Source organism: Lagenorhynchus albirostris, chromosome 1 (genome assembly GCF_949774975.1).
Source record: "Lagenorhynchus albirostris chromosome 1, mLagAlb1.1, whole genome shotgun sequence".
Taxonomy (NCBI): domain Eukaryota; kingdom Metazoa; phylum Chordata; class Mammalia; order Artiodactyla; family Delphinidae; genus Lagenorhynchus; species Lagenorhynchus albirostris.
This window is the reverse complement of record NC_083095.1, coordinates 184,263,904-184,289,164: the sequence shown is the minus strand read 5'-3', so window position 1 is coordinate 184,289,164 and position 25,261 is coordinate 184,263,904. Positions and strand designations below refer to the sequence as shown.

The window sequence follows — 25,261 nt, the reverse complement described above, 5'->3', positions numbered from 1 at the left end:
CAAATCAAACCACAGAGAGATGCCACTTCACAGCCATTAGGATGAATATTATCAACAGAAAACAGAAACTAACAACTTGGCTAGGATATGGAGAAACAGACCCTAGTGCACTGCTGGAAATGTGAAATGGTACAGCTGCTGTGGAAAATGGTACGGCAATATCTGAAAAAGTTAAACATACCCACACCAAGATACATTATAATGTCCAAAGTTAAAGACAACTCCTACAATACAACACAGGCTGAGCAGTCTTTGACGTAAATCTTAGCAATACTCTCTTTAATCAGTCTTTAAGGCAAAAGAAATAAAAGCAAAACCAAACAAATGGGACGTGATTACACTTGAAAGCTTTTGCACAGCAAGGAAACCATCAACACAAAAAGACAACCTACTGAATGGGAGAAAATATTTATAAATGATGTGACCCACAAGGGGTTAATATCCAAAATATACAAACAGCTCATACAACTCAATATCAAAAAACAACCCAATCCAAACATGGTCAGAAGACCTGAACAGACATTTCTCCAAAGAAGACATGCAGATGGCTAAAGGCACATGAAAAGATGCTCCACATCACTAATTATTAGAGAAATGCAAATCAAAACCACAATGAGGTATCACCTCACACCTGTCAGAATGGCCATCATCGAAAAGTCTACAAAACAAAAGTTGCAGAGGATGTGGAGAAAAGGGAACCCTCATACACTGTTGGTAGGAATGAAAATTGAGAGAGCCACTATGGAAAACAGTATTCAGGTTCCTTAAACTAAAAATAGAACTACCATATGATCCAGCAATCCCACTCCTGGGTATATACCCAGAAAAACTGAAAATACTAAATTTGAAAAGATACATGCACCCCAATGGTCACAGCAGCACTATTTATGATAGCCAAGACATGGAAGCAACCCAAGTGCCCAACAGGTGACTGGATTAAGAAGATGTGACACACACACACACACACACACACACACACACACACACACACACACACACAGGAATATTACTCAGCCATAAAAAAAGAATGAAATTCTGCCATTTGCAACAACATGGATGGACCTGGAGAGTATTATGCTTAGTGAAATAAGTCAGACAGAGAAAGACAAATACTGTATGATATCACCCATATGTGGAAACTAAAAAATAATACAAATGAAAGTATATGCAAAACAGAAACAAACAGATATCAAAAACAAACTTGTGGTTACCAAGGGGGGAAGGAAAGGAGAGAGGGACAAATTAGGGGTATGGGAGTAACAGATACAAACTATTATATTTAAAATAGATAAGCAACCAGGATATACTGTATAGCACAGGGAATTATACCCAATATCTTGTAATAACCTATAATGGAATATAATCTGCAAAAACCTGAATCACTATGCTCTATACCCAAAATTAACACAATACTGTAAAACAACTATACTTCAATTAAAAAAAAAAAAGTTAAAGAAGGAGAGCATCTTAAAAGCAGCAAGAGAAAAACAGCTTGTTTTGTACAAGGGAACCCGGCTCCCCCATAAGACTATCAGGAGATTTTTTTCAGCAGAAACTTTGCAGACCAGGAGGGAGTGGCACAATATATTCAAAGTGCTAAAAGAACAAACTTCCAAGAACACTCTACCCAGCAAAGATATCATTCAGAATTGAAGGAGCAACAGTTTCCAGAGAAGCAAAAGCTAAAGGAGTTCATCATCACTAAACCAGCCTTATAAGAAATGTTAAAGGGACTTCTTTAAGCTGGCAAGAAACGGCACTAATTAATAACAAGAAAACATATGAAAGTATGTATCTCACTAGTAAAGGTAAATATATAGTAAAAGTAGTGAATTAATCACTCATAAAGCTAGTATGAAGATTAAAAGACAAAAGTAGTAAAAACAACTCTAACTACAACAATTAGTCAAGGGCTACACAAGACAAAAAGATGTAAAATGTGGTATCAGAAAAATAAAACGTGGAGGGAGGGGAGTAAAAATGTAGAGCTTCAGAATGTGTTCAAATTTATGAACTTTTAGACTGCTCCAGTTATTTCTAAAATAAATAAATCACAGGGATATAATTAATGTACAGCATAGTGACTAAAGGTAATAATACTGTATTGCATATTTCAAAGTTACTGAGAGAGTAGATCTCTAAAAAAAAAGTCCTCATCACAAGAAAAAAAAATTTTGTTGTAACTCTGTATGGTGATGAATATTAACTAGATTATTGTGGTGATCATATAAAATCATTATGCTGTACACCTGAAATTAATGTTATATGTCAATTATACCCCAGTTTTTAAAAAGTACATAAGAAACTCTAGTATTTGGGACAGGCTTGAATAAGATTAGAATACAGCAGGTTGTAATAAATTAATATTAAAAGCTAGGAGATTTTTCAAGTAATGAAATGAGCAGTAGAAAAATTAAATCAGGTAACAAAAACTGAATAGTTCACATTAGCATTTTAAACTATCTTTTGATAAGGAAAATGACTCAAGAGATAGAAGAGAAACAAATATCGGTGAAATGAAGCATTACAAAACGACTTACTCTTTCCAAGAATTTAAGTTAGGAAAGTTCAGATAGGACTGAAAATAAAGAAAAACAAATTGATGTGCACATTAATAATATAAATGAAGAAAAATTTTTAAATTCATTATGCTTTAAAAAAAAGTTAGGTTTTCCCTGGTGGCGCAGTGGTCGAGAGTCCGCCTGCCGATGCAGGGGACACGGGTTTGTGCCCTGGTCCGGGAGGATCCCACATGCGGCGGAGCGGCTGGGCCTGTGAGCCATGGCCACTGGGCCTGCGCGCCCAGAGCCTGTGCTCCGCAGCAGGAGAGGCCACAGAGGTGGGAGGCCCGCGTACCGCAAAAAAAAAAAAAAAAAAAAAAAAGTTAGACACAGAATCACCGTATGATCTAGCAATTCCACTTCTGGGAATATATGCAAAAGAAGTGAAAGCAGGAACTCAAACAGATATTTATATACTTGTGTCCATAGCAGGATTATTCACAATAGCCAAAAGGTAGAAGCAACCTACATGTCCATCAAGGGTGAATGGATAAACAAAATGGGGTCCATATATACAATGGAGTATTACTCAGCCTTAAAAAGGCAGGAAATGCTGACACCTGCTACAAAGCAGCTGCACCTTTAAGGCAGCATTCTAAGTTAGAAGGCCAGTCCAAGGAGCCTTCAGATGACCTCAGCCACAGCCCTCACCTGACTGTATCACATGCAAGACCCCAAGCAAAAAACTGCCCAGCTTACTTAGCCCAATCGAACCACAGAACTGTGAGGGAGAATGATAACTTACCTTAGGTTACTAGGTTTCAGGGTGGTTTGTTACCATCATAGATGACTGAGAAAGATTTTATAATAATGAAATGTTTTAAGCTGTAAGTTTTGGGGTGGATTGTTACACAGCCACAGATAACCACACCTGTCTCTCACTGAAAGAGCAAGTTAATAAGGCCACAGAAGATCTGAACACCACCACTGTAACTGACATTTATCCAAAGCATAAAACATACTCTTTTCAAGAGTCCATGGAATATTCGCCAAGACAGACCATAAGCTGAGCCATAAAACAAGATTAGAGTCCTAAAAGTAAAGCTAAAATTATTAAAGTTTTAGAAGAAAATACCATCTCTTTAAGACCTTAGGGTAAGCAAAGATTTCTTAAGCAAAACACCAAAAGCAATAACCATAAAGCGAACTTCATCAAAATTTGGAAGTCCTGCCCATGGAAAGGCACCATTAAGAGAACAGGTAAGGCCTAGACTAGGAAAGAACAGACACAAAACATGATCTGTATATCTGACAAAGAATCCAGAATACACATAAAGAACGCCTACAACTCAAAAATAAAAAGACCAACAACCCAACTGAAACATGAACAAGACACACTGCACAGAGAAAGATATGGCCAATAAGTCTATGAAAAGATGCTCATAATCTTTAGTTATCAGGGAACTGTGAATAGAACCACAATGAGATACTACCACAATACAAGAGAATGGTTAAAATTTAAAAGACTAACAATAACAAACACTGATGAGACACTGGAAATATTTGGCATTTCCTAAAAAGCTGAACACACATTTACTCTTACTATACAGCAATTCCACTTCTAAGTATTTACCAGAGAGATAAAAACATATTTACCCAAGAGGAATAACACAGATCCAAAAAAGATCTGTGTAAGAATGTTCACAGCAGTTTTATTCATAACAGCCCAAAGCTAGAAACATATTCTGATATATTCATACAGCTGAATATCATCAGCAATGTAAAGGAACAAACTACCAACATCCACAATAACATGGACAAATCTACAAAATATCACACTGAGCAAAAGAAGCCAGACACACATCTTCTAAATTCACTGGTGGGGATAGAATTTAACAAGGTGGCTGCCCAGGAGTGGAGGAAGTAGAACCCGGGGACTGGCCAAGGAGGAGTGCTGGGGAACTTCCATGTGTGTGTGATGAAAATACTCTATATCTTCATAAGGGTAGTGGCCACACACTTGCATGTATTTGTCAAAATGCACTAAACTGCATACCCAAGATGTGTGCTTTTTAAAAGAAAATTAAAGAAAACTTGGGACTTCCCTGGTGGTCCAGGAGTTAAGAATCCACCTTCCAATGCAGGGGACACAGGTTTGATCCCTGGCAGGGGAACTAAGATTCCCACATGCCGCGGGCAACTAAGCCCGCACGACGCAACTACTGAGCCCGCGCACCACAACTAGATCTCGAGTGCCGCAAGTAAGACCTGATGAGGCCAAAAACAAATAAATAAATAAATACTGAAAAATAATAAGTAAAAAAAAATAAACTCACGCACACACAAAATTTAAAAAAAAAGAAAACTTACATTCAGCAGCAATCTGGCAACTTTATTTTTCCTTTTTTCTCTATAGTAATGCAATTAGTTGAACTCTGTCGAAGTCCATACTATTCTCATTTATATGGTCCAACGACATTCTTCTACCTTTGTTCTGACTTCTTACCTTGTTAACTTCTGGTGTAAGGATCTCTATTTTTCTTAAACGTTGAAAAGCATCATAATCAGTTTCTCCAAAGAGTCTGATTGGTTCTCCTCTTTCTCTTAATCTCCTGATAACCTATTTAAAAAAATATATCAAACAACAATAGTAATTCCCTATGTCATTAGTAATAGTAATTCCTATTTTAGGAGACCAAACACTTATTTTGGTAAGTGAAAAGTAGATGCAGAAAGTAAGTTATATTTCTTTTTCTTTAGTTTCCACTAACAGATATACTGAATTATTGTCACCCCTTAAATAACCCTAATGGTTTAGGTCATTTGGCGAGTGTTTCAGAAAGGACCAATCTGTGTAGTAGAACACATAAGAAAAACATTACGATGGGAGGGAGTGATAACATTTATAAAGAGAAAAAAATAAAATAAAACCAAGCCTGGAGTCAGCGATAAGTCAGTGACTATAGATAGCCATGAGTCGGCACTGCAGTACTACATTAAAACCAAAAACTAGTCCCTCAGAAGAGAAAGTGAGTTACAAATGGAGGGAGGGGGACGTGCAGGGCTTTTGAGGGCCTGATAATACTCCTCCTTGACTTCGGCCATCGTTACACGAGTGTGTGTTTTGTAATTATCCACTATGTCGCACATGTTTTACACACTCTTTGTATACATGTGGTATTTCATAAAAAGGACAAACAAGAATTATAATTAAGAAAATAAGTTATAATTTTAAAAATACCAAGAACTTTATCTGGGAACATAAATAGTATCACACTTAGAAACCACTAGCAGGGCTCCCACTGGATTAAATGAAATTCCGTATTAAAAAAACTTAAGAGGTCGTCTAGTGCTATCTCCAATCCATGCAGAAATGACCTCAAAAACACCTTCGTCTGGTCCCTGTCTGACAAATGACAAAAATCACACCTCTTCATGAAACAGCCCATCCCATTTTTGGACAGATATGTTATGCTTCTCAAAATAAATGAAAAGCTACCTCTCTCAATTATCTCAGTTCTTCTTTATGAAACGACAGAGAATATTCAATGCTTTTTCAAAATTAGAACTGTGGTCAATGGATCTTTTTAAAAATCTCAAATATTCTTCGTTTCAGGCCAAGTATTCAAAAGTCCTTCATCTAATTTTCACACACAGCTTCTGGAGTCAGCCCTCCTTTCCTCTGAGAGTTTCCTTTTGCTCAAAGTTAATTTCGTTGTGTACCTTGTGTACAGTCCGAATTCTTTTTTCACAGGAATATCTTTAAAATTTTGTTGTTGGTGTTATTGCTGAAGGAAAATAATAGTTGATATTGACCAGGGTATGGGCAAATACTATAGCTCAGAGTATGAACTGCTATAACAAGTCTGCAGGGCTCTCTGGTAATATGTATCCAAAGCCTTAGGCATGTATATAGTCTTTAGTCATTAGAACAGACTCCAGAAATCATGTTTCTAGAAAATTTTCCAAAGCAAAGTAATCATATATTATTACACATGCAATGACATCTGTATGAGGGTGTTCATCTTAGTATGATCTAAAATAGGGAAATGCTGAAGCAACCTAAACGACCATTAGCACAGAATTGATTTTAAAAATAATAGTTTTTAAAATATTATGGGAAATTATGCAGTCATAAAGGATCATACAGATCTCTGTATTTTGACTTAGAAAGATGTATTAAGAGGAAGTAAGTTACAAAACACTTTCTTTCTTTTAATACATAATTTATATTATTTTAAATAATTTAGACAACTTATCAAGTATAATTATTTAGAATATATGCATTTAATTATACTTAGAATGTGTTTAGTTTTTAAAGTTCAGAATGATACGTTCTTTAAAAACAACTTAAGACATAAGATATTAGACAACCATACCTAGAAAAGCAGAGATTAATTTAGAACCTCATAAAGAAAATTGAACTAGAATACTGTGCAGCTGGCCAGTTAAGTCATTTTATACGGGAGATAATGACAAAAGTTATGGGAAAGAACTAAATGCAAATGCTGTGGAGTTTTTTTCCCACAAAACATTCGTATAAAAACTTACCTCTTGCCTAGAAAGAGTCATGGGTAATTTTTCTTCTGCCAGTTCAAGTTCTAATACTGGATTCGATGAAGTTAATGGTTTCTCGTCCTCCTCTTTTGGCTGTATCTACATTAATAGCCAAAAGAAACGAAATTCTCCTTTTAAAATATAACATGGTTTAACATTTATCATTCTATACATTAGGTATTCACCGAAATTAAACATGTTTTAAATATTGAAGGTTTTCTAAATGTTCCTCTGAGCAAAGAGCTCATAATCGATGTACATGCTTGTGAGAGCTCAGGACACCCAAGCAGAGACCATGCACCCAGGAGACAGCATTCTTGCTACAGAAGTATAATGGTTTCCACAGTCAAAAACTTTAAAAGGCTGAAATTTAGACTCATTTTCTCCCTAGACTCCATGATTTTTACTTTCTTCTTAGAAACAATCAGCTTGCTTCTCCTTTTTGAGAAAATCATCTTACAGGGTTATTTGATCCTTGCTCTGGGTTTAAAATGAAGACCAAAGAAAGGAACTGCTCTCTAACAAAAACCTGTGAAGCCTCAAGCTCCAGCTCTTTCCTCTCCTGATTTTCCTCTCCTGATTTTTGAAAGGTGTTTTTCCAAGTGCACAGGAATCACTGCTGGACATGCAGAAAACTTTCCGATGCTACACAGAACTTGCCCACAAACTGAGCTGTGAATCTTGTGGGAAAATAATGAAAACCAGCACCTCTCTACTCATAGTACAGAAAGAACAGAGTGGACATTCTTGCTCATATGAACCTGCAGAGAAAAAAATTTCTTTATATATTTTCTTGAGTCTGCTGCCCAAGTCACAGTTTACGAAAATTGAGTTCAGCAATTTATAAGCCCCACTGTGTGGTCTGTAAAAAAGATACTGAAACATGGTTTTCCATCTGAACCATAAGACAAATCTAAGGTGCCAAAAGAAGATCAAAAAACAAAAAAGATCAACATTAAGGAAAAACTCACATTCAGTTAAGAAAGGTTATATGGTTAAAATGATATAATTTATGATTCTATAGATTAAAGATTATGTTAATCAGTGTTAACAGTGGTAACAGAAAATTTAGGTAAAAAAACTAAACTTTCATATTTTCACAGACCAAATTAGCATCAAGCCTTTAAAAAAAACGGTAACTGGTTTTTATAAAAGAATAAAAGAAACACATGCTGTATTTTCATTACTACCAAGAAGGAAATATTAAAAGGCTTTATATCGAAAACCCTGTGCTTTCTTTTTAAGCATAAAAACAGATATTGCTCCCAAAATCTCAGGATAAAAAGCATTTTCAATTATAGAATGGCAGTGAATAACTTTAAGGAAAAGATCTAAGACATTCTGTCAGCTGGACTCAAGGTTACAAGCAGCACCTTTACAGTAATGATTTTGCTTCACTGCTTTCCTCTATATAAGCAAGAAAGTACTGCCATTATCACGGAAGCAATCTAAACAAAGCAAAATCGTCACTGTTTAAATTATTTTCCTACCTTATCAAAAAGTTGAAAACAATCAAATTCAGGGATCTGGGAAAGCAACAAGTCAGCAGACTAAAACGCATGGTTAAGTGATTCTTATTCTAGTTCAAGTGTGAGTTTAGATAATGCTGGGCAAACAAAAGATGAGAATTCTTCTTTCTGAATATCTATTCGATGGTTATTTACATAAAACGTATCTTAATTTCCTAAACTAGAAGCAAATGAAATCAATGTACCTATGGAAAATATCAAAATATAAACTTTCATATTTTAGAAACCTATCAGAAATACATTTTCAACACTTGCCCTCTCCCAAAAGTACCAAAAGAAAGCAAACGCATATACATACCATTTGCATTCCTCATGCTTCTTTCTAGAAATGCTCTGCCAGATAAAATTAATTTCCAGAACTTTCTCCATTACGTGCACAAGAGTATTATTTTATATTGATGTTTCACAAGCAAAAAGTCGATTTCAAATTTATGATTTGTCAAAATTATTTCAATAGAACCTCTGAACTTTGTTTAAAAAATTATTCAACTAGATTTCGCCTTCTTATAAAATAATTTAAACACAACTTCACCTCGTTACCTTTAACCCCTCCCAATAAAAACCCCAATATATTATTAACTGGTAATCTCAAAGATAATTTTAGTCATGCTTCTAAAGTATACAAAGTCTTCCAGATAACTCATTTATTTCTAACAAATATTTCAAGATCACATTTTCTATCCAATAGACTAAGCAGTGTTTGAAATGTGATACCTTATTACACAAAATGACACTGTATATCAGGCAGAGGTACTTAGGGCCAAAAGGGATTATTAACATTGCAAACATAAAAACAATGGCTTAAAATATTCAGGAGAAAGCAGGGAAAATACCACTGCTAATGCCACTGTTGTTGAATGAATAAAATCTTTTGAATCCTTTAAAACTGAACTTTTATTGGGAGAGGTGAGGAGAGGAGTGGTGGTGATGGTGATGAAAATGAGGCAGTATCAGATCCAGGACTTAATTAAAAAGAAAAAAAATCAAGCTTTGATCTCAAGCCACTTCATGCTGTCCACAAAAAGCCAAACCATTCCAAGCCAAAAGTCATGCATGTATTTTCCTGAATTCAAGATTAAAAAAAAAGAAAAAGGAAAGAAAAACAAAAACTCATACCTCTCCAGATGGCTTCTCATTTATAGGCTAATGTATAACATTAATAAATTGAACAGAGATCAATCGTTTTGACACTTTAACAACAGCTGTATAAATTTAAACTCAGAAACATCAATTTAACATAAAAGCAGGCATTCATACCTTGTAGCCACATCTTTCAAAATATGCTTCCTCTTCTTTTTTTGCAAGTTCACTACGCTTGAAATATTTTTTATTTTCCTATTGAAGAAAGAAGTAAGTTAATGTCTTTGGGTAAAATTTCATGTCCCTTGGTCAACAACCTTGCAAGTTTTTCAAGAACTGTAAAGTTTTTTCGTTCACGGAGATTATACTGATTTCCTGAACACACCACCTGTGCTCAGCCCCTGTTCTAAACATGAGTTATTTCTCTTGCAGCATCAGTTTGACGGACATATCCAACAGCACAAAGAAGAAACCACCCACATTTTCCAAATGTTCACATTGTTTTTATTTAGTTTCTCAGTGTCTGAATTCAATGTCTACAAATGGATTCATTACGAACCACGTAAAATGAGACACTTTAATTATTTTCTCCTAACAGAACCAACCAAACCAAAATTATGGTAGCTTCAGCTGACATGTTAATCTCATTACGAAGAGAGCTCCAAGGGTGTGTCCAAATTCTTTTTTGTCATCTGGAATCTTACTGTAATGATCAACTGTATTAGTATTAAACAAGTTTTTATAATAATCGAGACAGAATGGTTTTGGAGAGTCTCTTTAGTAAAAAGATGGTTCAAAGGTATTTGTTTTAATATGACATGCTGTTAAGAGACAAACTCTAAATCTAGTGAGGCAGGTGGAAAAAAAAAGGTTAGTTCTTTCCATGCTATGCATAAAATTATCCTGTTAAAAATGCAGTTCCCTGATCATTTTGTAATGTATAAAACTATCAAATCACTATGTTGAACACCTCAACTAATGAAATATTTTACATCAATTATAATGTAAAAAACACAGTCCCTAATTTGTAGGCTTGTTACTATCTGCTTCTTAGATATTATGTCATTGATAACTTAGCTCAAATAAAGATACTGCCCTACTTTTCCAGTAGTAACCGAAACAGTACCTCAATAATACCTCCACACATGTAGTTAGCACCTCACAGTTCCAAAGCTCACTCACTCAGGCAGTGATCATCAATGGATGCTAAAACCATGACAAGAAAGTGTGATGATGAACAACAGAAAGATAAGGCTGCCGCACTTGAACCCACTGCTCAAGTTTGGCATCAATACCACGTACGTCCTATGTGAAACACATCGGAAGTACACAGCAGACCACTTAGAAGTGTTCTCCCTAAAAATCTAAATCGGAATCTAATCAAACAATTAACTTCCAGCTTCCTAGAAATGTAAGGAATAGAGGAAAAAGCTCAAAACACCACTGGGAAGCAATCAAACACGAGCACATTTTACAAAACTAGCCCCAGTTTCTCCAACAAGTTGATGCATAAAAAAAAGTGGGGGACCTGGAAAATGTTTGCAATGAAAAGAAACTAAGAGTCATAATAAACAAATGTAATGAGTGGACTTTGTGTGGATTTGATTTGAATAAACCAACTGTAAAAACATATGTATGTATTTATTTTAATTCAATTGGGGATATTCAAATGCGAGAGGAGTATTTGATGGTATTAAGGACCCAATTTTAATTTTGTTGGTGGTGATCTTAATTCTATAAAAACATGGTCTTATCTTCTAGAGTTATGTGTGTTGAGGAAAGACAGGAATTCATTATACAACTCTATTGGTGTGTATGTTTAAAACTAACAGCTCATAACAGTTTTTTTAAGTTCATTCATTAACTCAATAAATATTTACTGACTTTTCTGCTGTACCCCAAGCACAGCTTTACAGGTATAAAGATGAAGATGTTACCCGGCGTACAGAACTGATGGTATCACCTGAACATCAAAACTACTCTAAGAAATGTGGGCGCAAATACTAATCCCACTGTGGAGGTGAGAAACCTGAGAATTAGAAAGTTCAGGTGACTTTCCCAGAACTCAGTGAGCCTCATGGGTTAACAGAAGCAGGATTAAGAACACTGGTCCTTAAATCCTTTGTGCTGATCTAGTATTCAAGTTACAGTTCTTCACTCCCAAAACTCATTTCAGCATCATAAATTGTTCCTTTTGACTATGTAGCATGTACTCATCATATTTCAAATAAGTGCGTTGACAAACGTACTGGCGGCCTCTCAGAATGAGCTGATACGTAGGAAGAAAGTAAAAGGACTCTCCAGGCCAGAGACCATGGTCCAATCTTTAACTATGGTATCTTTTACTACCGTCTCTCAATTCCATTGAACACACCTAACAAAACCTTATGCCTTGAACATCAATTCTCAAAATGTGGACTTCTGGGGGGTCCCTAAGACCTTTTCAGAGGTTCCACTAGGTAAAATTCATTTTCATAATAATACTAAGATATATGTGCCCACCCCTTTTTCACCGTGCTCAGACCTGCACTGATGGTACAAAAGCAATGGTGACGAAAACTACTGGAACCTTAGCATAAATGAAGGCTAAGTTTATGTACCAGTGGTCATTGTATTCTTCACCACCATGCACTTGCAGGAAAATAAAAAAGCCAGTTTCTCTTAAGAATATCTTGATAAAGTACAATTTTACTAAATCTCATCCCTGGAGCACATGGCCTTTTAATATTTGGTATGACGAAATGAAATGAAATATATGAAGCACTTCCACTATATAATGGCGTAGGACAGTCCTCTCAAAGAAAAGCAAACTGGTTGATTATTCAGACCTGCATATCTGGCAAACAGTTTCTCAAAACTGAACAGAGCAAACCTGTCACCTAAAGGAAAACAATGATAGTATTTGTTGCCTATGATAAAATTCCACCTGTCAAGCGAAAATCAGAAGGGTAGAAAAGTGGTATCCCTCACTGTGAACTGGATGGCTTCCCAATACTTAAAGGCTTTTCTGATGAAATCAGTGGTGACATTAACAAATGTAATTTTTAAAATACTGTCTAATGAAACACACCAACATTTAGAAGATCTGCATAACTCAGCAAAGTTGAAAAAACTCATGATGTTAACAAACGCAAGAGTTCACAAAATCATGCACAGGCAAAAGATCTATGACCAGGATAAATCAGAATAGATCTAGAGCAGAACAGGTCAATGGGTTTTAGTACACGAAAAGTCTATTGATATGTGTCAGAATCTAAGCTCTTAGCTAATCTTTAAGAAACTTACCACTTACCCAGTTTTGGCGTAGTATCAAAGAAAAACGTCCACAATTACTGAAAAGGCTATTAAAATACTCCCTTTTCCAACTACCTCTGTTTCAGGATGAATTTTCTTCACATACTTGAACAAAAACAACATATTGCAACAGGTTGAAAAAAGAAACAGGAGAATCCAACTGTCTTCTTATATACCAGAGATTAAAGAGATTTGCAAAATGTAAAACATGCCATTCTTCTCACTAAATTTCATTTGTTTTGGAAAACATAGTTTTCGTAAAAATGTATTATTTACGCTAACATGATGGATTTTTTATTGTACTTGTACAGAGAATATAAATATACATTTTCAATATCCCAGTTTTAATTTCTAATAGAGTAATTATCAATAAATACATTCTACATAAACAAAGCTCTCTGGAGCTATCAGTAATTAAGAATGTAAAGGGGTCCTGAGACCGACAAGTGTTCTGTCCTACAAGAGTCCACTTGCTGGCACTGTCCACGCCTGCACCTAGCTCTTAAATGCTGGGAAACCACTTGCGTCCCAATGTTGCCCACTGATCCTGATGTATTTACCCATCTTTCTCTCCTATTGTCTACACTGATCATTATTCATTCTCCATTCTCTCAAACCTCTAAGCCCTTTATTTCTCCCCTTATTTCCAGCAAATGACTAAGTCACTCTACAGAGAAAAGGGAAGCCAGCGAACAAGAACTCCGAATTCCTCCCAGCACCAATCCCTTCTGCATCTCAGAATGGAAGAGGAAACCCTCGCCCTAAGGCCAACCCCTTCCAGCTGTCTTCCAGATCTCAATTTCTCCTGCCTTTCTCATAGTCAGTTATCTATTTTCTGCATCTTCACCTTTTCCTTCTCTATTGGCACAAATGATCATCACTTACATATGTTCAAGACTCTGCAACCTTAAAGGAAAAATTCGTTACTCTGTGCTGGGTATCATGCTAAGTACCAATTACAGCAGAAGGACAATAAAACATTTCTCTATTCGGTCTCCATTTCCTCACCTCCAGGTCTCTTTGCAGCTGCCCAACAGCTGGGAGTCCATTCTTAATGCTCCATTGAAAAATCCCCTGAGGCCATAACTAACTAGGTGCAAAACTAAAGGATCTTCAAGTCAACTGCTAATTCCCTCCTTCTTCAATTGCTTTCTTCCCTTGGCTGTCAGACAACTTTCTTGTTTCTTCCTTACCTACTGGTTTGTTCAGATTTTCTATTTCTTGTTTTTTTGTCACTTATTTCACTTTGATTTTCCAATTTATTAGAACATTTAGAACAATTAGAACATTAGAACAAATAAACAATTTATTAATGCATTATTTGCCCTAATTATTGTTTTATTATTTACTGTTTTCCAGTAACTTTCATATTGGTTACTATAGTTCTTTATTGTTTCAATTTCAGGGTTTCCTCAGTTTCTGTTAAACGAGGGTTTTTTTTTTAATTAAGTGGTTTCTATATTTTTATAAATGAAAAAAGCAAGTGCAGAAGAGTGAATCTAGTATGCTACCGTTTGTATTCAAAAAGGAGAAAAGATATTTGCTTCTTCACATTTGCTTTTATATGCATGAAATAACTCTAGGAGACCCCAAAATTGATAATGTTAGCTGCTTTGGAGGAGGTGAACCGTACAGCTGAGGGACATGGGTAAAAAGGAAACTTTTTATTGTACACCCTTTAGTATGTTTTGAATTTTGAATCATTTGAATGCATTACCTATTAACAATACATTTAATTTTTGAAAATTAATTTGCGTTTCATTTTAAAGAGTCCTAGTGAGAAAAATATAAACATTTTGCTTCATACTATGTGACCCCTCACTTCAGGGCAACAAAAGGTTGTCAAAAACAAAAGGGTGGGGCTTCCCTGGTGGCGCAGTGGTTTAGAGTCCACCTGCCGATGCAGGGGACACAGGTTCGTGCCCCGGTCTGGGAAGATTCCACATGCCGCGGAGCGGCTGGGCCCGTGAGCCATGGCCGCTGAGCCTGTGAGTCCGGAGTCTGTGCTCCGCAACGGGAGAGGCCATAACAGTGAGAGGCCCACGTACCGCAAAAAAAAAAAAAAAAAAAAAGTTCCCTACCATGTTTCAGATGTCACTCTGCACACTTTTGTTTAGAAACAAGAGCAGTTTATATAAGAAAAGCAAGTTAAGCAGTGACTTCTAATTATAAAACATTATTTTATAAAGCACACTGAAAACATACTTTGAAATACAAAGTATGGTGGATACATTCATGACAGAATTGAAATTGTAGGATGTAAGCATTAATAATACACCCCCCTTTATAGGTAAGTCAGGCAGGGTAGAGAACTTGCCCAAAGTTAAAGAGCTCTCTAGTCATGGAGCCCCAATGAGACTTTAGGACTTGTTTACTCATTTCACAAATTTAAGTTTCCTTTCTGGCTAAACTCGAAGATTTTGAACTCTAAGTTTGCTGAATTAACGACAGAATATACAACAGAACCCTACAAACACAAGTCTGAAAGTGGCTGGTAAGGATTTTAAGACACCATGTGAACTGACAGTACATTTATTTGGGTTCTCTCCTAAAGCACCTGACCTTTCCTTTGGGCCTCTCACTCCTGCAGATTTTAGAAATGAGTTGAAAAGGGTATAAAGAGCACTTCTCCTTTTAAAGACAGAACCTAATTCCTGTGTGGTGCTTCATACATGTTATTCTTGGACTTTGTCCAAGCTGTACTGTCTGGATTATAAACCTGAGATTCGCGGGTCTAAAGAGTACAAGTCTTTCTACCACATCACCAGAAACGTCGGCCCACACTAATAAGGGAGAGTCAAAATTTAAAAACCACAGGCAACATGACTGTCACCATTTCATTAATTAGAATCATCATTCCTTCAATCAGATTAAGGTTTTTGGTGTTTATATAAATGAAACACAAACATCATCAAGAGTTCTACAAAAAGACACTGGAGAGCTAACAAATACACAGCCTGGACATCCAAAGCAGAGCAATACGTGTGAGATCACGAACCACATGGCAGGGTCCGTTTCTGGCTGAAGAATGGAAATAAGCCTTAAAGAGCCTGAGGTAATAAACCTAATGGTTGGGCACTCAAACACAACTTAAAGAGACACAATGATTTTCAAAGTGAAAGAACTGTCAACTGTCAAGGGATCCTGTTAGCTAGGCAGTATGTATTCTCAATGATGCCATCCAAAATAGAAAACTAAACCAAAATCTCCCCTGCACAGGTGAATTCTATGTACTTCATAATCATATATATATTTATATCATTACATATAAAATTATGTAAAAATGTATGAAAGAAATAACACCAATCTTACAAAGTCTTTAAGAAAATAAAGTTAAACAGACACTTACTGTATGATCCAACCACTCCACTCCTAGGCATTCACTCAAGAGAATGAAAGTATATGTCCATACAGAAACCTGTACACCAATGTTCACAGCAGCTTTATCATAATAGCCAAAAAAATGGAAATAATCTGAATGCCCATCAACAGGCTAATGAATAAACAAATTGAGGTATATCCATACAATGGTGGAATACTGCTCAGTAACAAAAATAATGAAGTCTTGATACAGACAAATGCATAAATGAATCTCAAAATTATTAGGTTGGGGGCTTCCCTGGTGGCGCAGTGGTTGAGAGTCCGCCTGCCGATGCAGGGGACGCGGGTTCGTGCCCCGGTCCGGGAAGATCCCACATGCCGTGGAGCGGCTGGGCCTGTGAGCCATGGCCGCTGAGCCTGCATGTCCGGAGCCTGTGCTCCGCAACGGGAGAGGCCACAACAGTGAGAGGCCCGCGTGCCACAAAAAAAAAAAAAAAAAAAAAAATTATTAGGCTGATTGAAAGAAAGCAGGTAAGAGAGGAACATACTGAAAAATCCTGTTTACATAAAACTCTACAAAATGCAAACTAATGTAAAGTAACAGAAGGCAGACCGGTGGTAGCCTGTGGACAGGGTGGGTAGGGCACAGGTGGAGCAGGAAAGCAGGATCACAAAGGGGCACAAGGAAACTCTGGGGTGAGATGAACACGTTCACTCTCTTCATTGTGGTGACAGCATCCAGGTGTAAACATGGCAAAACTCACCGAACTGTATACTTTAAATATGTGCGGTTTACTGTGTGTCAATTATACCTCAATAAAGCTGCTTAAAAAATAAATAGCACAATATGGAAGCAACCAAAGTGTCCATCAACAAATGAATGGATAAAGAAGATGGGGTATATATACACAATGAAATACTACTCAGCCATAAAAAAGAATAAAATTTGCAGCAACATGGATGGACTTAGAGGGCATTTGCTAAGTGAAACAGACAAAGACAACTACCGTTTGATATCACTTGTATGTGGAATCTAAAAAGTACAACAAACTAGTGAATATTTTAAAAAAACAGACTCACAGATATAATAGAGAACAAACTAGTGGTTACCAGTGGAGAGAGGAGAAGGGCGAGGGCAATACAGTGGGAGGGGAGTAAGAGGTACAAACTATTAGGTATAAAATAAGCTACAAGGATGTATTGTACAACACAGGGAATAGAGCCATTACTTTATAATAACTATAAATGGAATACAGCCTTCAAAAATTGTGAATCACTGTATTGTATACCTGTAACTTATATAATATTGTACAGCAACTATACTTCAATAAAAATAAAATTAAATTAAATAGTGGTAGCATTTACACTGCTTGACGTTACAACTCACCAGAATGCGACAGCAATCAAGACAGTGTGGCACAGGCATAAGGATCAACAAACAGATTAGGACAAGGGAGCAGAGCACCCAGAACGGAGCCACAGTTAAACTATTACTGATTTTTGATGATGCCAAAAGCAACCAAAGGGAAAAGAAAAATATTTTCAATAAATGGTGCTGGAACAAATGGATAATCACATGGAAAACAATAAACCACACCCCTACCTCCCATCATACAAAGAAACTGATTCAAAAAAAATTTTAACTGTTTTTTATAAAACATGAAACCATAAAGCTTTTAGCTCTTATAATAAGAGTATCTTGGGCTTCTCTGGTGGTGCAGTGGTTAAGAATCCACCTGCCAATGCAGGAGACATGGGTTCGATCCCTGGTCCGGGAAGATCCCACGTACCGCGGAGCAACTAAGACCGTGCATCACAACTACTGAGCCTGTGCTCTAGAGCCTGCGAGCCACAATTACTGAGCCTGCACTCTAGAGCCCATGAGCCACAACTACTGAGCCTGCGCTCTAGAGCCCACGAGCCACAACTACTGAAGCCCGCGTGCCACAAATACTGAAGCCCGCGCACCTAGAGCCCGTGCTCCACAACGAGAAGCCACCGCAATGAGAAGCCCAAGCACCGCAACGAAGAGTAGCCCCCGCTCGCCACAACTAGAGAAAAGCCTGCGGGCAGCAACGAAGACCCAAAGCAGCCAATAATTAATTAATTAATTAATTTTAAAAAAGAATATCTTACTCTCCTGAGTAAATGTCAAGGAGTGGAATAGCTCGTTCACGTAGCAGGCCTATGTTTTCTTTTTAAGACATTACCAAACTGTTTTCCAACAGGTTATACTATTTTACATGCCTAGATAGGATACGGTCAACAATCACCATGAAAAATTGGTAAGTTGGCTTATTACATACACCAGAATGGCTGAAATTAAAGACTGACAACACAAACTGTTGACACAATGTAAAGATCTGAACGCTTTTACTTTGCTAGTGAAGGTGTGACACGGTCCAACCACTTTGGAAAAAGGTCTGGTGGATTTCTATAAAACTAAACCCATAATGTACACCATGACATAGCAATTCCACTCCCTAGCATTTTCCTAAGAGCAATGAAAACACGAGACGTGCACAAAAGGGTCCACAGCAGATTTAGTCATAATTGCTAAATCCTGGAAACAGCCCAGCTGCCCATTATCAGAAGAACAGATTAACAAACTGGGTCTATTTGTATAACGGAATACTTCTCAGCAATAAAAAGGAGTAAACAACTGATACATGCAACAACATGAATAAAATTCAAAACATTATTCTCATTAAACAAAGTGGGTCATATAAGAGTACATAGTATGATCCCATTTACGTGAAGTTATAGGGCTGGCAAAACCAAGGGACAGTGGAAAGAAATCAGTACAGCAGTGTATTCTTGGGGGAGGGGCTGACTGGAAGGTGGAACGAGGGTAGTATCTGTATCTTGATACAGACTGGGATACACAGGCATATGCATTTGTCACAATTCACTGAATGGTAGGTACACTTATGATTTGTGTATTTCTTCATACATAAAATTTTGCTGACATACCAAAGAAAGTATAAACGAACACTGAACACTAGTCAATGATATACACGCCAAATTATATTTTGGCAATTATGTTACATTACATTTTAGGGGTAAAGTGTATCAATGTCTGTAAATTAATCTGAACTGCATAAAGATCAGTACATTGTCTTCATGACCCTGTCTGCAGCTGGAAAACACTTGTCTATGGATTTGCTGTTCCAGAAGAGCCGCCTCACCTCTAGCCATTTCAAGTGGTTTCCCAGCCTTTTATGGTTCATCTGTGAGAGGTGAAACAGTAATGACTTAGCTTGTGAGTGCCTCTCGTCAAATTGTGGAGAAGCAGCCTTCCACTATCCTAAAATGTTCTGCCTGTTTTACTATTCTGAGGTAAAAGTACTTTCTGCATTGCTAGATGGATTGATGAAGGGATATACAATGATGGAGAGATGGACAGTTACATGACAAAACAAATATATTAAAATATTAATCACAGGTTTAATCGCAATATCTAGATGGTAGACGTATGGGTGTTCACTGTATAATTCTTTTGAGTTTTCGGTACATTTAAATTTTTTCACAGTGAAATGCTGAGGAAAATAAATCTTCTTTGCAGATGTCAAAACATGGTATCAACATGACAAACTCCCTACCACACTGTTTTCTGACTATACCAAAAAAACATGAAAGGCTCCTAAATGACCACTAAAGAAAGAGGCACTGGAGAGGATTACAGAAGACCGTGCAAGCAAAGCAAGGAACAAGTGTGAAGAAAGGCAAGTTCAAAGGCCTGAATAAATGAAACAGGTTTAGAACTGGAACAGCTGATTGGTGGTAGGGATAAATGGGCACAGAGATTTTCACCAGCCCAGAAATGACTGGTTCTTGACCTTTTTGTCAAAGATCGCTTTATTTTTTTTTATAAATTTATTTGTTTATCTTTGGCTGCGTTGGGTCTTCGTTGCTGCGCGTGGGCTTTCTCTAGTTGCAGCGAGCGGGGGCTACTCCTCGTTGCGGTGCGCGGGCTTCTCATTGCGGGGGCTTCTCTTGTTGCGGAGCACGGGCTCTAGGCACGCGGGCTTCAGTAGTTGTGGCGCGCGGGCTCAGTAGTTGTGGCTCGCGGGCTCTAGAGCGCAGGCTCAGTAGCTGCAGCACACAGGCTTAGTTGCTCCGTGGCATGTGGGATCTTCCAGGACCAGGGCTCGAACCCGTGTCCCCTTCACTGGCAGGTGGATTCTTAACCACTGCACCACCAGGGAAGCCCCAAATATCCCTTTAATAATATCATCAACAGGAGGAGGGGAAGAGGGGTCACATGTATACATACATGCTAAATTTTTTATAATATTTCAAGGAACTGATGGATACTCTGAAGTCCATCCAAAGGCTCCACTTAAGAACCCGTTACAGGTGGCAACTGAAATCTAGAGGTGAATATGAAATTAATGTAAGAGAATTTTCAGTGTGAAGAGAAAGTAGCCTAGGCCTGAACTTTAAGGAAAACCAACATTTAAGGGATAAAAACTGAACAATAAAAAACCAAAAAAAGAAGAAGCCTGTAAAGGAGATCAGGAATAAGCAGACTGAGAAGAAGGAAAAACAGGACGCTGTGGGGTAAGAGACGTCAAGGGAAGACTGAATAAAGTGGACCAGGGCTTCCCTGGTGGCGAAGTGGTTGAGAGTCTGCCTGCTGATGCAGGGGACACGGGTTCGTGCCCTGGTCCGGGAAGATCCCACATGCTGCGGAGCGGCTAGGACTGTGAGCCATGGCTGCTGAGCCTGCGTGTCCAGAGCCTGTGCTCCACAACAGGAGAGGCCACAGCAGTGAGAGAGGCCCGCGTACCGCAAAAAAAAAAAAAGAAAGTGGACTAGCCGAGTGCAAATGCTGCTGAGGTTAAGAAAGCATGGAAGTCACTGCGGCCCCTGATTAGGATGGATTCAGTGCAACTGTCAGGTAGAAATCAGGTTAAGGAGTGAGTAGGAAATAAGAAGCTTGGCTGTAAAGAAAAAGGACGGCTGTGTTTAAAAAAAAAAGATGGGAGAGATGTGTATGGTTCTGTGCTGCTGGAGATAAGCCAGTAGAGACTGAAGACACAGAAAGAAAGGAGACAAGTGCTATTCAGATTCTGATGATGCTACAAAAGATGAGAGCTGGGCTCCAACATGTAAGTGGAAGGTTTGACCCAACATACAGCCAATATCTCATCCACTTTAACAGGGGAAAGGTGAGGAATTTCCTGCCTGATGGCTTCTCTTTTCTCTGTAAAACTGAAAGTAGGTTCCTTAAAGAAAAGGACCAAGCATTACTTTTTTAAAAAATCCTCTGTGGCACACAGTGTAGTATCTTGAATATAGGAAATATTAAAAAAATTTTGGAGAAAAAAACAAAGCTAAAATTTTACACAAAGTCCATGCTCAAAACTGCAACTAATAAAACTGCTAATTAAGCCCCACTGAGTCCTGCAGTAGCCTGGCTTTCCACATAAATGAGGCTTTGCAGTTCAATGAAGACTCACCAACACCGGGGCGCCAAAGCGCTGGCATTCTAGCAATACAGACACTGCACTTACCTCCAAGCAGTTACATCACGTAGAGCACTTAGCACAGGTGACAGGAGGTTAACAAAGGGGCTCTCACAAGCTGAGTGTTTACTATCCAACTCTCAGACTAACAATAAAAAGCTGGGACACCATGCTATCGATAGGATGGATACACAACAAGGTCCTACTGTATAGCACAGGGAACTATATTCAACACCCTGTGATAAACCATAATGAAAAAGAATATATATGTATAACTGAATCACTTTGCTGTAGAAATCACAGCAGAAATTAAACACTACACTGCAAATCAACTATAGTTCAATAAAGCTTAAAAAAAAAAAAAGAAAGCTGGGACATCACTCAAAATGACCAAAGAGGAGGTGGCGCTTCTGGAAAAACAGAAACAGGTGTTCCCCAGCTACAGAAAAGGATAATGAAAAGGATTCACTGACCCCCAACCAGAACTGTTTTTAAAAATGAAACAGGATGGATTCAAACAGTGAAACATATGATAGAATCACATGTAGTTAAGACAAGAAATGTTGCATGAAACTTTTTTCATACGTATCTGATGAAAATACAGATTTATTTCTTACTGTGGCTAGGGCAGTGAAAAAAGAGATGGCTTCGTCATCCGTGGAAAGAGCATCCTAACTGCCCTATGCACCAAGCAGAGCTGTTATAAAGCTCAAATGAGAAAGCATACTAGGGTGCTTTTCACATGTTAATTTAATTTTAAGTAATTTAATCGTTAGGTCAACCCTATCAAAACTAGTTCTATGTTCACAGGGTGGAGATAAATAAACAGCCTGTCTGTAGTGGTGAAGAGAGCAACCTTTAGAGTGGGAGAGATGGATTCAAATTCAGACTCTATCTCTTGCTAGCTGTGCGATTCTGTAAATCAATCTAACTTCTTTTAGCTTCAATTTCCTCATCTATAAATGGGAGTAGCAGTAATTTTATGGGACTGCTGTACAAATTATATGAGGTATGAGACATGAAGCATTCTGCATAATGCTTTGCAGATTACTATTAATATTACCAGAACTATGACTTTCAGTATTTTAATCCCCATTTCATGTATTTCCTTTGCTGGTATTAACTGGGAAATCAATCTTACCTTCTGGCCAGGGTTATCTGAGTAATTAAATCTACTATCAAATTACAAAACGAAAGACATCCCAGAAAAACAGTTTATATGTGATGATAAGTTAAGAACAATTATGTAGAATCAGTGTTTTTGTAACTGATCATTTTTAAAGGCTGGTCTATATCCATGACAAAGAACCTGATTATGCAAACAGCACTGTAAGCCCTGAGAGTGAGCTGAGCTCTTCATGATTCAATTCTCCCTCTAAAGCACTTTAAATTTCAACACCTGGCTCTAACACCCACTATGCATTTCAACACCTAAATTAGCTTTTTCAAATACTCCGAAACCACTCATCAAAAGAAAAAGGCCCCTGAGGTACAGATGAAAATATCAAGTTACAGCTATGGACAAGCTCTCTCCCCAGCTTCCCGCGCATTTGCTAAATAACATTCTATTTAATTAGCTCCACTTTGTTAATTGTTTTTAAAGTTTCAATGATTATGAAAGCTGCCATCTGCCAAGCTAACAATCCCAACTTACTTGCACTACATCATAAACATCAATCATACACTACATCCAAAGACCTAAGTCAGACTGTTCTCAAAGTGTGGTCCACAAGACCCCTGGAGTCCTTGAGACTCTTTGAGAGGGTCCGTGAGGTCAGAACTATTTTCAGTACTAAGGTATTATTTGCCTGTTCACTCTGTTCCCATTTATACGAAGGGTGAAAAGCAATGCTTCACAAGAATGAAGACAACAGCACTAAACTACCAGCTGTCACTGATTCTTCAATGCTCAGCACTAATGGGGGAGGGGCGGCAGTTTCACTTAACTATCTCCTTGATGAAGTAGTAAAATTATTAACTTTACTAAGTCTTGGTCCTGGACCACATCTTTGTAATATCCTGTGTGACAAAACAGGAAGTATACATAAAACACAAACCCTTCCTAAAACGACATAAGTGAACGGCCAGAAAAACTGGGGCACGTCCGAAGAATACCGGCAGATGGGAACGGGGATAAGGGACAGGTGGGGCGGCGGGTAGGAGAAATCGCCAAAATCTCGGGTTTTCCTGCAATTCCTACACCTCCATCCCAAAGGCTCCCAAGTGATTGCCAAGGGCACAGCGGTCTAGAGGGAGCCGCTCCGGGGTAGCGGAGGGGCTCTGGCTAAACCCAATCCGGCAAGGACCCTTTCAGTACCATTCCCCTCCCCCAGACTCCCCTCCCCCACGCAAACGCTCAGCTCCTCCGTCGCCAACGCCCCACGACCCCAAGAATCCTCACCACCAACAGGTTCCTGTCCTCCACCAGCTGCCGCTTCCGGAGGATCTCCGATTTCAGAACGTCCATCTCGCTGCCCGGGTTGAAGCTCGAGTTTTCTTCTTCTCTCTCCGGCTCCCGGAACCAAGCCTTTTCATCCAGCCAGCCGCCGAGAACCCACTACACATAGCGAGCCCAAATACCGAAGGGCAACAACTGACAGAGCCGCTTCCGGCGGAAGCTGAGGTGAGCGAGAGGAAAGAGCGCCCCAGGACGCCTGTTGTCGACGAAGCCGCTGAGGCTTAGCGCCCCTGGCGGCGCCCTCCGGCAGCGCGCTTGTAGTTTCCCATCCGTAGATACGTGAACAAACGTGGGCTGAAACACGAGTCTTCTAAATCGATGCTGCATTGTTTAATAAGTTATATACCTATGTCAACTATACTTCAATTTTAAAAGGAGAAAAAAGTTATTATACCTACTTGTACCTGCTAGGTCAGGTGCAAAAGCTTCTTAGCAAAACACCTCAATTATGTTCATTAATGCCAGATCTTTACTTATTATACGAGAAGTCCACGTCGGAGTTCCTGAAGTTACCTGCTTGCCAAAATCAATGTGCTGGAGTGAGAAAACCCTGGACAATAATACTAGCTCAAAAGTATAGTGTTCATTGCTAGCCTGTGAAACTTCCAGTAAACTTAGGCAATTACATCCATTTAAGTCATTTCAGAAGTAGAGTTGTCTCTCCTCCCTGAGTTCTAGATTGCTTACATATCTTGGTGATAATTGAACATTTACTCCAGGAAACTGAGATGATCTCTTTGGTCACGTGTTCAGCAATCAAGATTTTCAGTGAGATGATTGGAGATGTAATCAGAGATTTTCATTTTTTAAGTCCAACCCAAGAAGCAATATTAAATTGGGGAAAAAATTATATCAGAGATTTTAATTTTTAAAAGACCTAAAAACTGGGGCTTCCCTGGTGGCACTGCGGTTAAGAATCCGCCTGCCAGTGCAGGGGACACCAGTTCAAGCCCTGGTCCGGGAAAATCACACATGCTGCAGAGCAACAAATCCTGTGCGCCACAACTACTAAGCCTGTGCTCTAGAGCCCATGAGGCACAACTACTGAAG

The 25,261-nt window shown here is 38.2% G+C and overlaps 1 protein-coding gene across 3 annotated transcripts in view; it reads right to left on the bottom strand.

Moving 5' to 3' along the window:
• The window catches only part of PRPF18 (pre-mRNA processing factor 18), a 51,336-nt gene extending 26,979 nt beyond the window's left edge, over positions 1 to 24,357 (bottom strand). Inside the window, exons 1-5 of one of the 3 annotated variants that reach the window (XM_060162220.1) lie at positions 24,155 to 24,357; positions 9,845 to 9,922; positions 9,704 to 9,730; positions 7,053 to 7,157; positions 5,008 to 5,121 (exon numbers count right to left, since the gene is read on the bottom strand). In XM_060162220.1, the coding sequence (XP_060018203.1) occupies positions 5,008 to 5,121; positions 7,053 to 7,157; positions 9,704 to 9,730; positions 9,845 to 9,922; positions 24,155 to 24,220 (390 nt within the window). In that variant the 5' untranslated portion in view covers positions 24,221 to 24,357. The remainder of the gene's footprint in view (positions 1 to 5,007; positions 5,122 to 7,052; positions 7,158 to 9,703; positions 9,731 to 9,844; positions 9,923 to 24,154) is intronic. The other 2 variants (XM_060162227.1, XM_060162238.1) reach the window with 2 other exon arrangements.
• Between the last annotated feature and the right edge of the window lie 904 nt (positions 24,358 to 25,261).